The 12202-nt window shown below is 43.1% G+C and overlaps 1 protein-coding gene and 1 pseudogene across 1 annotated transcript in view; one reads left to right on the top strand and one right to left on the bottom strand.

Moving 5' to 3' along the window:
• Nucleotides 1-7228: 7228 nt before the first annotated feature.
• On the bottom strand, nt 7229-11706 carry LOC114484660 (nuclear RNA export factor 2-like; annotated as a pseudogene).
• Nucleotides 11707-11880: 174 nt separating this feature from the next.
• The window catches only part of LOC114484661 (nuclear RNA export factor 2-like), a 12889-nt gene continuing 12567 nt past the window's right edge, over nt 11881-12202 (top strand). The window contains 1 exon segment of the mRNA XM_028482326.1: nt 11881-11947. Within this exon segment, the coding sequence (XP_028338127.1) occupies nt 11881-11947 (67 nt within the window).

Genomic DNA, 12202 nt, shown 5'->3' on the forward strand with positions numbered 1-12202 from the left:
ATCTGTGAAGTTAATTTAGCCCATTAGTGAAATAAAGGGAGGAGGAAAGGAGGATTATCACAAAATATTCAGTAAAAAAAGGCCTACAAAAATTGAAACAACCAATCAGCAGTAAAACTTATAATAACAGGAATTCTCAGCAATTCATAAATAGAAAGATGTTTCTTTAGACGGACAACAAATATTAAAAAAGAGTAAACTACGTCAAACATCATACTTAAGAGCAAAACGATGGAAGCATTCACTTTAAAATCAGAAGAGAGACAAAGATTACTTACATGACCACTTTGTTTTAGCATCATACTACATCTCCTAGGCAGTACAGTGAGCCAGGATGTATATATGCATCTATACACATGTGAATTAATAAATGTGTACAAGTGAAAATAAAGCTGTCAAGATAACAGAGCTACCTTCATGTAAATTCAAAAGAGGCTAAGGAAATTAAGATTAATGATAGAGATTAATAAGTTTGTTGAGTATAAGACTAATATACACAAAATAATTGTAACAAAAAGTACCATTTTCATTCTGAATATACCATTTACAGAAGCAAAAATTATAATGTTCTATAAAATCAACTATGAATTGCATTCCATTGGCAACTCTTCTGACATACATGAACACTCATATGCTTTCCTGTTCTTTAATGACAAAAAGGTAAAAATATGAAAGCAGTGTGTGTGTGTGTGTCAATGTGTGTGTGTGTGTGTGTGTGTGTGTGTGTGTGTGTGTACGCATTAAGCAGAACCCCTTACAGCTCGGGTTCTAAATGGGATCTCGGTTGTATGAAGCATATGCACCATCCTGAGACTTGGAGGCGTGACTAAAATACATGGGAGCCACGTATGGCTCAGTGACATGGTCAAGTGTGTATGATGGGAGGGGTCTCTGGTTCTTATGGAACAGTCACAGCAGAGTGCCTGGAATGCATATATGTCAGTTAGCACACAGGCAGCAGTGGTGTTTCAGCTATAGCACTCCCAAAGCGTGAGTGGACTTCCCCTGGCTGCGTAGCATCCAAGCCGGCTTTTCTGGCCCTCACAGAGTTTTTGGCAGCTATGTAATATATTTTATTAACAACGTCTTAATTTTATAAAATAGCCATTAGAACGAATAGCTGGCATAGGCAAGTGGGAACTTTGATTGATAGAGTACTTGACACCAAAATTGGTTGCAAGCCAAGGGCCCTGAAGGAAGTGGGAATCTGAGCAAAGTTATTTGGCTTAGGTGCATCTGAAGACAGTAAGGCCCCAACTGACATTAGAGGATAAAATATTGGTGTTCCATGGCACACAATGGTGAAACAGTTGCAGGAGTTGTCGCCTGTGGTCACTTGAATGAAATGCCTTTGAAGTCAATGTGTTGGTGGACCAAACAGATTCTCTTAGGGACTCAGAGGACGCTCCCTTCCCCACAGCACTGAGAAACACATTAGTGCAGAGGGCATCTTCATCTTCGAAGTGTTCTGAAGTGGCTGACTTGTGTAGGCCACAGATGAGATGGGAGATCCCCTCATTTCAGTGGGGATGTTGGGGTCCTGGAGTTGCTGGCCCAGTAGGAGCACTTAACCTCCTGCCTCAAGGTGAGTGCTGTTTACCTTAATAAGCAGCAAGGCTGGAAGGGTAGTCACATTGGTTTGACCTACAGCAATCTTTGAAGGTGGTTAATTGATCAACAGATCCCTTGGATCTTGAAATATCTGAACATACTCCAAAGTTGCATTTGATCAGTGTAAAAATAAATAAAATATAAATAAGTATTTATTTATAATAAAATATAAGAACATAAAAATAAAAAAAAATCAAGCTCTAGATCTGGTGACTTCAGATATCGTGATGGCGAATGGTAGTCCCTTACTCAATTCCCACACTTGACCCAGAACACGATGAATGAGAGGACTACTAAGGAAGGACACTACAGTGAAGTCACAAGAAACTACAGTAAATCTTCTTCCCAGGCTTAGCCAAAGGGATGATCAGCCATTTACCACTGTTACCTTGCTTTTGCTTTAAGGACACTTGCTCTAAGCTAGAACTCAAAAAACTTTTCCTGGAAAGGTCCAGATGACAAATATTTGAGGCTTTGCAGGCCTTTCAGTTTCTGATGGAGCAATTCAGATCTGCTTTGTAGAGCAAAAGCTGCCACAGACACAGCATGGCTGTCTTCCAATAAAACTTTATATTTGGACAGGGACATGTGAATTTCAAATAATTTTCACATGCCATGAAATACGATTCTTCTTTGGATTTTTTAACAATTTGACTATGTAAAAACATTCTTAGCTTGCTGGTCATACAGAAACAGGCTCATGGACCCTAGTTTACCAATCCCCACTGTAAGCTAATGGAATCACTAGGTCCCCAAAAAGAGCACTGAGTGGAAAGTCAGCAAAGTGAGGTGGCAGGCATTCCTAAGGTCTTCTGCCAAGCATAACCGCAAAGCTGATGCCTTTTAACATAGTGGTTTTCAACCTTGGTTGCACACTGCAATCACATGAAGAGTTTTAAAAATGTGATTGCTTGGGTCTGCCCCCAAATCTGTTTTAATTGTTGTGAGTGTAGGCTGGCGCTAGTGATTTTTTCAATCTGCCCAAGTGACTCTAGTGTGTAAAGAAGGTTGAGAACTGCCTGAACAATTTAAATGATGAGAGTGCAAGTATTTTACAATATTTAGTTTAAAAATCTTATAATTGTTGTTTTGGAATAATAATATTCCAATAATGAATACATAGAATATTCCATTCATAATAAACACATAACTGTGCTGGAAAGTGTGAAATAAGAATTCCCATGTAATAAACGGAGAATGCTCTCCTTCAAGGAAGGAAAGAAGGAAGGGACGGAGCGAGGGAGGGAGGGAGCGAGTGAGAGAGGGAGGGAATGGGAAAACACAGTGATAAGGCAGGGGCCACCATTGGTAGGGTCAGCGAGGAAGGCTAAACCACTGATGAGCCCAGAGCCAGGTATGGGTTAAAGCCAAGTACCCAGGAGCCCAGGGCTGACTTGACAGTGAAGTCTTCTCTTCAGGAGACAGTCACAACCCAGGGTAATCATGAAATGGACAGAAAAAATGCAACACATGGAGTGATTGGGACTGAGGGAATAGGAAAAATAGAAAAGACTGGAAAAGACCTAAAGATAGTATTTCCCTAGAGAGATAAAGGAGTGGTAAAGTTTGAAATTATATCCATTGTATAAGAACAGAACACTGACCAGGAAGATGGCTGATTGAACACAAGGGTGGACTTTCACTTCCTCCTGAAACTTCATTAAAACCACATTAAGGGTCAACAAATCAATACAATGGTGTATTGCCCAGCAATAAAAAGGTAAGGACACGGGTGGATCTCAAGAAAAAAAATATGCTAAGTTTAAGAAGCCAGACACAAAGGAGTACAGGATGTGTGATTGCGTTTATACGAAATTCTAGAGCAGGAAAAACTAATATGTGGAAATGGAAAGCAGATCAAAGTTTGAATGGGGCCAGAGGAAGAAGAGGAGATTACCAGGGAACCTTTAGGGAGTGTGCTATGTGGTCTATATCTTGATTAAGCTGGCGGTTAGCCCTAACCCCTGATTTTTACATGTAAGGACCCGGGGATCAGGAAAAGTTGGGTGAGTCATGTAAAGTGTTGCAGCTTATTAATCAGCAAGAGATACTCATATCTGCTTATCAATGTTAAATTGTCCTTGTTATGCTGCGTAAGGAGCCAACAGCTATAGTGCTTCACCCTAAGCACCTGGGAAGACTCTGACCCAGACACAAACATCCTTTTATACAAGCAAAGCGTAGATCTGAACGAATAACTATTGTGCATTCCATCACGCATTTATAAACATAGTTGACACTCTCACGCGTTCCTTTGCCTTGACTTCTTAATATTTATAATTACACATAAAAACATAAGCATTCATTAATATCTTCTTCTGAGGAACCATAAACGCATTAACATTCATTAATATTTTCTTCTGAGGAACCATACAGTAAATGCAGTTTTATACCCTGACTTTATTTTTCACATTGTGTTATGCATTGTCAGGAATATTCTGTCTTGCTTGTTGTAATCTACCACTTAAACCCAAACTGTTTCTTGTACAATAATGCTTTTTCTTTCTTTGTGCAGCGTTTGGAAATGGGAACTTCAGCCAGTTTAAAAATCTTATAATTGTGGTTTTGGAATAATAATATTCCAATAATGAATACATAGAATATTCCAATCATAATAAGTACATAACTGTGCTGGAAAGTGTGAAATAAGAATTCCCATGTAATAAACAGGGAATGCTCTCCTTCAAGGAAGGAAAGAAGGAAGGGAAGGAGCGAGGGAGGCAGGGAGCGAGCGAGGGCGGGAGGGAATGGGAAAACACAGTGGTAAAGCAGGGGCCACAAGTGGTAGGGTCACGGAGGAAGGCTAAACCACTGATGAGCCTAGAGCCAGGTATGGGTTAAAGCCAAGCACCGGGGAGCCCAGGGCTGACTCGACAGTGAAGTCTTCTCTTCAGGAGACGGTCACAACCCAGGGTAAGCGTGGATGGGACAGAACAAACGCAACACATGGAGTGATTGGGACTGAGGGAAGAGGAAAAATAGAAGAGGCTGGAAAAGACCTAAAGATAGTATTTCCCTAGAGAGATAAAGGAGTGGTAAAGGTTGAAATTATATCCATTGTATAAGAACAGAACACTGACCAGGAAGATGGCTGATTGAACACAAGGGTGGACTTTCACTTCCTCCTGAAACTTCATTAAAAGAACATTAAAGGTAAACAAATCAATATAATGGTGTATTACACAGCAATAAAAAGGCAAGAACACTGGTGGATCTGAAGAAAAAAATTATGCCAAGTTAAAGAAGCCAGACACAAAGGAGTACAGGATGTGTGATTCCATTTATAGGAAATTCTAGAGTAGGAAAAGCTAATATATGGAAATGGAAAGCAGATCAATGTTTGCATGGGGCCAGAGGAAGAAGAGGAGATTAACTGGGAACCTTTAGGGAGTGTGCTCTGTGGTCTGTATCTTGATTAATCTGTGGTTAGCCCTAACCCCTGATTTTTACATGTAAGTAACCGGGGATCAGTAAAAGTTGGGTGAGTCATGTAAAGTGTTGCAGCTTATTAATCAGCGAGGAGATGCTCATATCTGCTTATCAATGCTAAATTGTCCTTGTTATGCTGCGTAAGGAGCCGAGAGCTAGAGTGCTTCACCCTAAGCACCTGGGAAGACGCTGTCCCAGAGACAAAATCCTTTTATACACTCAAAGCATAAATCTGAATGAATAACTATTGTGCATTCCAATCACCCATTTATAAACATAGTTGATACTCTCACGCATTCCTTTGCCTTGACTTCTTAATATTTATAATTACACATAAAACATAAGCATTCATTAATATCTTCTTCTGAGGAACCATAAAAGCATTAACATTCATTAATATCTTCTTCTGAGGAGCCATACTGTAGTATACAGTTTTATACCCTGACTTTGTTCTTTTCACATTGTATCATGCGGTGTCAGGAATATTCTGTCTTGCTTTTTGTAACCTACTAATTAAACCCAAACTGTTTCTTTTTTATTTTTTTAACATCTTTATTGGAGTATAATTGTTTACAATGGTGTGTTAGTTTCTGCTTTATAACAAAGTGAATCAGTTATACATATACATATGTTCCCATATCTCTTCCCTCTTGCGTCTCCCATGAGACTGGCAGCAACATTCACCGTGCCTCTTGCGGGTCCTAGGGGTCATAATATGGATCTTGTTCTCCCCCAAAACTGTGATTGTGCCTTCTGACCTCTATGGCGGACCCCTGAGGGAATGACACAGAGGATGAGTTTTGTTTCCCACTCCCCCTCCCAGACATGGAGTGGCTGTCTCGGTTGCGTCTCTCAAAAACATCTAAAAACGTATCATACCCATAGTTCCCTGGGGCAAGGGAAAGAAGATAAGGCAAGCAGCAGAGATCCCCCAAAGCCTGGGAAGGGTGTGGGTGATGAGGAAAAGTCTTGGGGGAATAAGAGTTTTAAAGGGCATAGCAGAGATTCCAAAGTGCAATGCCTATGTACAAGGTAGGACACAGGCTCAGCAAAGGTCTGATAGGAAGCCCGGCTTGCACATGTGGCTGACCTTTGGGCTCCTCAAAAGCAGGGGGTGAAGGCTAAGTCAGAGTTGGAGGCAGCCTGTCTAAGCATTTGTGGAGTGCTCCAGATCAGGAAACAATCGGCAAAGACTATACAGTTTTGTTTTCCTTTCCTTTTTGGCTCGAGGCCCTTCAGGAAATCTCTGTCAAGTCACTATCTGACCACTGATAAAATAGAAGGACAACTCCCATGACCACATATGACAAGGATTTCAATATTTGAAAAAATACATATACCAATGTATGTATATACTACAATTTGTTTTTCCCCTCATCCCTTGATGGACAGATGGGTTGTTTCAACCTTTTGAATATAATGAATAATGCTGCTGTGAGCATCCTCGTATAATAATATGCTTTGGCACCTCTTTCAATTCTTTCGGGTATATATCTAGGAGTTGAGTAGCTGAGTCATATGGTACTTCTGTGTTTAATTTTGTGAGGAACCAACAAACTGTTCTCCATAGCAGCGAAACCATTCGTATTCCCACCAACAATGTACAGAAGTTCCAATTTCTCCACATTCTCACCAAACTTCATCTTGTTATGTTCCTTTAAAAAAAAGCTATAGCCAATGTAGTAGCTTTGAAGTGGCATCCTATTGTGGCTTTGATTTGCGTTTACCTAACGACTAATAGATTTTCCTCTGATCATTGCTTTTGCTCTGTCACACAAGTTTTGGTATGCCGTGTTTCCATTTTCAACTGTCAAAATGTATTTTTAAATTTCCCAACTTGAGGCATGATATATGTAATTCCATCTAGCTGGGACATAAAGGAGTTTTGATGCATGCACTTTAAATCCCATTATTATCCCATTTTTGTGCAGAATCTTCCTGTTTTATAAATGGAAAAAAAGTGTGTAAAAAACCCACTTGTTTGGGTGAGAAGGTGCCTCCTCCTCGGGGAGGAGGGCAGGGACTTTCAGGCCTGGACCTACTGGCTCATGATTGGGGCAGGGAAGAGCCATGGAGAACACACAACATACAGTTTGCAACAGCACTCTTTATTATGAAACCAAACAGCAATTGTGAGTGGGAAACTGACACAGAACAGCGGACCCTTCAGGTGGCTATGTTACCTGGCCTACAACGTAACTTTGGCTTCTTGGTCAGCCAGGCCTCCAACCCCAGGCATGGGCGTGGCCTGAGGCTGGAGAAAAAAGATGATGTGGATGAAGACAAAGATGACATCCAAGGGCTTCTTTTAGGGGATTTCTTTGAAGGCCTCCTCTGGGATCTTGGCCTCAGTCTAGAGAGAAGGAGTCAGAATGTCAGAAGAGCCTGCTCCCCGAGGTTCATTCCCAGGCCACCAGCCTCCACCTTCTTGGCCTCCCTGAAGGCCCAGAAATGTTCATCTTTAACCCACTTGATTCCCAGATCTCACCTTGCGCATACTGAAGACCTGACCTGCTCTGGTGTAGTTGCATTCGTTGTCCTGAAGGCACCTGCAGTGGGAGAACAGCAGGTGATCTCCATTAGTACCACAGTGCAGTCACGCTGACCATGCAATGACACCGCTAAATCTATGCCACTTTCTTGCTGGGGCACATGTACCAGTGTGAACACTATGTGTAATGACGAAGAAAGACCCAGTGAAAACCAAACCATCTATCACTAGCATTCATGCCCACTAGAATTCAAAACAGAAAAGCAGAGCTGTGCAAAAGAACAAGGCAATTCAATATATACTGATCAAGAAAGATGTTCAAGAAAATAACAAATGAAAAATTCTAAAGTACAAGTCTCCAAACATCTCTTATTGAGATATAATGCACACACCATTTTAAAGTATACAACTCAGTGCTTTTTAGTACATTCACACGATTGTGCAACCACCACAACTATCTAATTCTAAACTAATTTTACCATGTTAAAAAGAAGCTCCTTAAGCATTAGTGATCAATCCCTATTCCTGCCCTTCCCCCAGACCCTGGCAACCACTTATCTGCTTTTGGTCCCTGTGGATTTGCCAATTCTGGACATTTCATACAATATTTGACTTTTTGTGACTGGCTTCTTTCACTTAGCATCATGTTTTCAAGGTTCATCCATGTCATGATGTGTATCAGAACAGTATTCATTTTTTAATGACTGAATAATATTCTACTATATGGATGTACCAAGATTTATTCATCCATTCATCAGCTACAGGACATTTGGGTTGTTTCCACTTTTTGGCTATTATCAGTAATGCTGCTATGAACGTTCCTGAACAGGTTTTAGAGTGAACATATGTTTTCATTTCTCCCGGAAGGATACGTAGAGTGGGATTACTGGGTCATATGGTAACTCCGTGTTTAACATTTTGGGGAAGTGCCAAACTGTTTTCCCAAACCACTGCTCCCTTTTATATTCCCATCAGTAACACATGAGAATTCCAATGTCTCCACATCCTCACCAACACTTGTTATCATTCGTTTCATTGATTAAAGCCATCTTAGTGGGTGTGACCTGGTAACTCACTGTGGTTTCAATTTGCATTTCCTTGATAACTAACGATGTTGAGAAGTTTCTCATTTCCTTGTTGGCCATTGATATGTCTTCTTTGGAGAAATGTCCATTAAGAGCCTTTCACCATTTTTAAAAAATTGGGGTGTTTGCCTTTTTATTGTTGAGTTACAACGGTTCTTCACATTTTCTTGCCACATATGTGATATGCAAATATTTTCTCCCATTCTGTCGGTGGGCTTTTCACCTTTTTGATACTGTGCATTGACGCTCAAAATGTTTTAATTTTGCTGAAGTCAACAATTTATCTACTGTTTTTCTTTGGTTGCTTGTGCTTTTGGTGTCATACGTAAGAAATGATTGCCTAATTCGTGAAGACTTACACCTATGTTTCCTTCCCAGATTTTGATAGTCTTAGCTCTTACTTTTAGATCTTTGATCCATTTTCAGGCTCTGTTTGTACATGGTGTGTGAGTCAGGGGTCAAAATTCTTTGGTTTGCACGCGGATACCCACTTGGCCCAGCACCATTTGTTGAAAACACTATTATTTTCCCATCAGATTTTTTCAGCACTCTGTCAGGTTGATAATCAGTTCACCATAAATGTGAGGGTTTATCTGTGGACCTTCAGTTCTATTGCATTGATTCATACACTGTCCACAGGCCAGTACCACGTAGTCTTTATTACTGTGGCTTTGTAGCAAGTTTTGAAATTGGGAAGTGTGAGTCTTCTAACTTTTTTCTTCTCTCTCGAGATTGTTTTGGTGCACTTCCATATGAAGTTTAGGATAACCTTGTCAATTGTTGCAAAGAAGGATTCTGATAGGGACTGCATTGAAACTACTTTGCTCTGGGTAGTACTGCCATCTTAATAATATTGCCTTCCAACCCATGAAAATAGAGTGTCTTTCCATTTATTTAGGTCTTTATTTTTTTCAACAGCATTTTACAGACTCTGGAGTATTAGATTTGCACTTCTTTCGTTACATTTGTTTCAAAGCGTTGTACTATTTTGATGCTAGGGTAACTGGGCTTTGCTTTCTTAATTTCATTTTTGCGTTGTGCATTGCAATACATGGAAATACAGATAAGTTTTGTATATCGGTTTTGTATCCTGCAACTTTGGTGAACTTGGTTATCAGTTCTAGTGGGGTGTTTTGTTTGTTGGTTGGTTGGTTGGTGTGTGTGTGGATTGTCCTGGATTTTCCGTATACAAGATAATGTCACTGAGCATTATACTCTGTTGAAATCGCTTTACACATATAATAGAATGATTCCTTTTTCATGGGCTCACTTTTATTTTTTGGAAGCAAAATACTCAAAAATGTATTTTTCCAAATTGCTATTGAGTTTCCATGATTCACTCCCCCACTGTTCCAACCCAACCTAATTCCCATGCACACCCAGCACTCACTTCTGAGACCGCTCGAGTTTCATCCCAGACAGGGTGGAGAAAGCATGCACCATTTCCTGCTGCTCCTGGGAGAGGGAGGAGGGTGTAGGCATTGGGATGGAGAACGCACTCTGAGTCTCACTGTGGCTGGCGTCCCTCACAAACAGTTCGTCATTCACAATGCATAGACTGGAGGAAAAATGGGCCCTCAGACAACTGGACTGATGGACCACCCCATGCCCCAAACAACGATCCTGCTCCCACTGCCACTCAGCAACTCGATTCCTTCAACGCCCCTCCTGTGTCGGTCTCCCAGGTTCCTTGACTGGTACCTCTGCCCTCCCCACAGAGCCCAACTTTGGAGAGACTGTCTACCACCTTCACTCGATTTATAGGCTTATCCCCAACCCACGGACAATTTCGCATTTACCCTTTACCACAGCCCAAGGAGTGGACCGTCTGATCCCCATTCTCGAAAGAAGACACTGAGTCACAGAGAGGTCATGTGACTTGACCCAGGTCACACAGCGTGTGAGTGTTGGGTCAAGGAGAGAACCCATAGGCCGATTCCAGAGTCCATGCTCTTCTTTTTTTTTTTTTTTTGTGGTATGTGGGCCTCTCACCGCCGCGGTCTCTCCCGTTGTGGAGCACAGGCTCCGGATGCCAAGGCTTAGCGGCCATGGCTCACGGGCCCAGCTGCTCCGCAGCATGCGAGATCCTCCCGGACAGGGTCATGAATCCGTGTCCCCTGCATCGGCAGGCGGACTCCCAACCACTGCGAGACCAGGGAAGCCCGTCCATGCTCTTCTTAACCATTAGGCTAGACTGTTCCTGGGATCTCCATGCTGCATTTCCACAATCCTGAGTAAACCTAAGGTCTGCGCCACCACATTCCCACGCCCCTGAGCAGAGGCTGGGATGGGAATTCCTCCCCACAACATGGCTCTCACCTGGCATAGCTGGCAGGGGTAGCGATGAAGGTCCGGGTGAAGGCATGCACACAGCCCTGAGAACTTCCTTCCACGTCAACAGCAAACAAACAACAATACCCCTTAGAACTGCACGTGCTCTACACGCTCACATGGTGGTGCCCAGTCAGGGTGTGAGTGGACACTCATGCTGAGAGGGCAGTTGTTCACGGTTCCAGGGTGTCAGGAATGGGGAGGGCAACTATAGGAGCAGTCTGCGCCCAGTGACAGGGTCCCTGACAACCACTTCACAAGTTCATGGGATGCATTTTTCACAGCCACACAAGAGGTGGATATTACTACCCCATTGTGCAAATGAAGAAATTGAGAGGTTCAGTAACGGCCCAAGTTCTCTGGGTAAGGATCTGGGATGAGAGCCACCAAATTCCACAGCCTGTGTCCCCAATGCCCAGGGTGTTTAGGGCAGAGAGGTGTGGACACAGCTCATACCTGGGGAGTCTGTGGGAAGACTAAGGGCTGGAGAACACAGTGGGGAATGGGAAGAGTGTGGAAGGGAGGGGAGGGAAACGAAGGGATGGGACGGGAAGGGGAGGGGAGGGAACGGAAGAGAAGGGAAATGAGGGGAAAGGAAGGGAAGGGAAGGGAAAGGAAGGGAAGGGAAGTGGTCAGGGTACCTGGGAGGTTCTGGGAGTGAGCCTGTCCAGGGGCAGGGAGCAGTGGGGCATCTGGGGAGGGTGTCTACACACACTCACCTTCCTTGTACACCCCGTTGACAGAGAAGCAGAGCATCATCTCTTGAAAGGGAAGAGCCCAGGCGACCAGTCACCTCCTCCACCTCCTACCCACCTGCGGCTTCCTGGGCCCGCCTGAGGGAGGAAGCAGGCACTCACTGTCTGGAACCACATGTCCATCACGAAGGAGCTGAAGTCATGCTCAGTCTTGGGCAACACACAGAGGGTGTGCACAATGACTCGTTTTGTGTGCTTCAGAAGCTGGACCCGAAGGTCTGTGAGGGGAGGGGAAGCAAGCGAAGGTCAGGGGCTGCCATGCCCTGGGCTCTATGATTGACCCCTTCACCACCCTTTCCCACCCAGTCTTCCCATCACACACTCACGGGGGTTCTTGAGCTTCTTCATATTCCTGCTGTCCTTGAAGTACTCGCACAAGCTGCTTCTAGGAGACAAAGAGGAAGAGTGGGTGGTGGGTGTATGCAGGAGCTGGCCTGTGCCTGCTGGGGAGCCATACGGCCCGGGAGCAGAGTCTGGGCTGTGATACTAACATGACTGCG

This window comes from Physeter macrocephalus, chromosome 21 (genome assembly GCF_002837175.3).
Source record: "Physeter macrocephalus isolate SW-GA chromosome 21, ASM283717v5, whole genome shotgun sequence".
NCBI lineage: Eukaryota > Metazoa > Chordata > Mammalia > Artiodactyla > Physeteridae > Physeter > Physeter macrocephalus.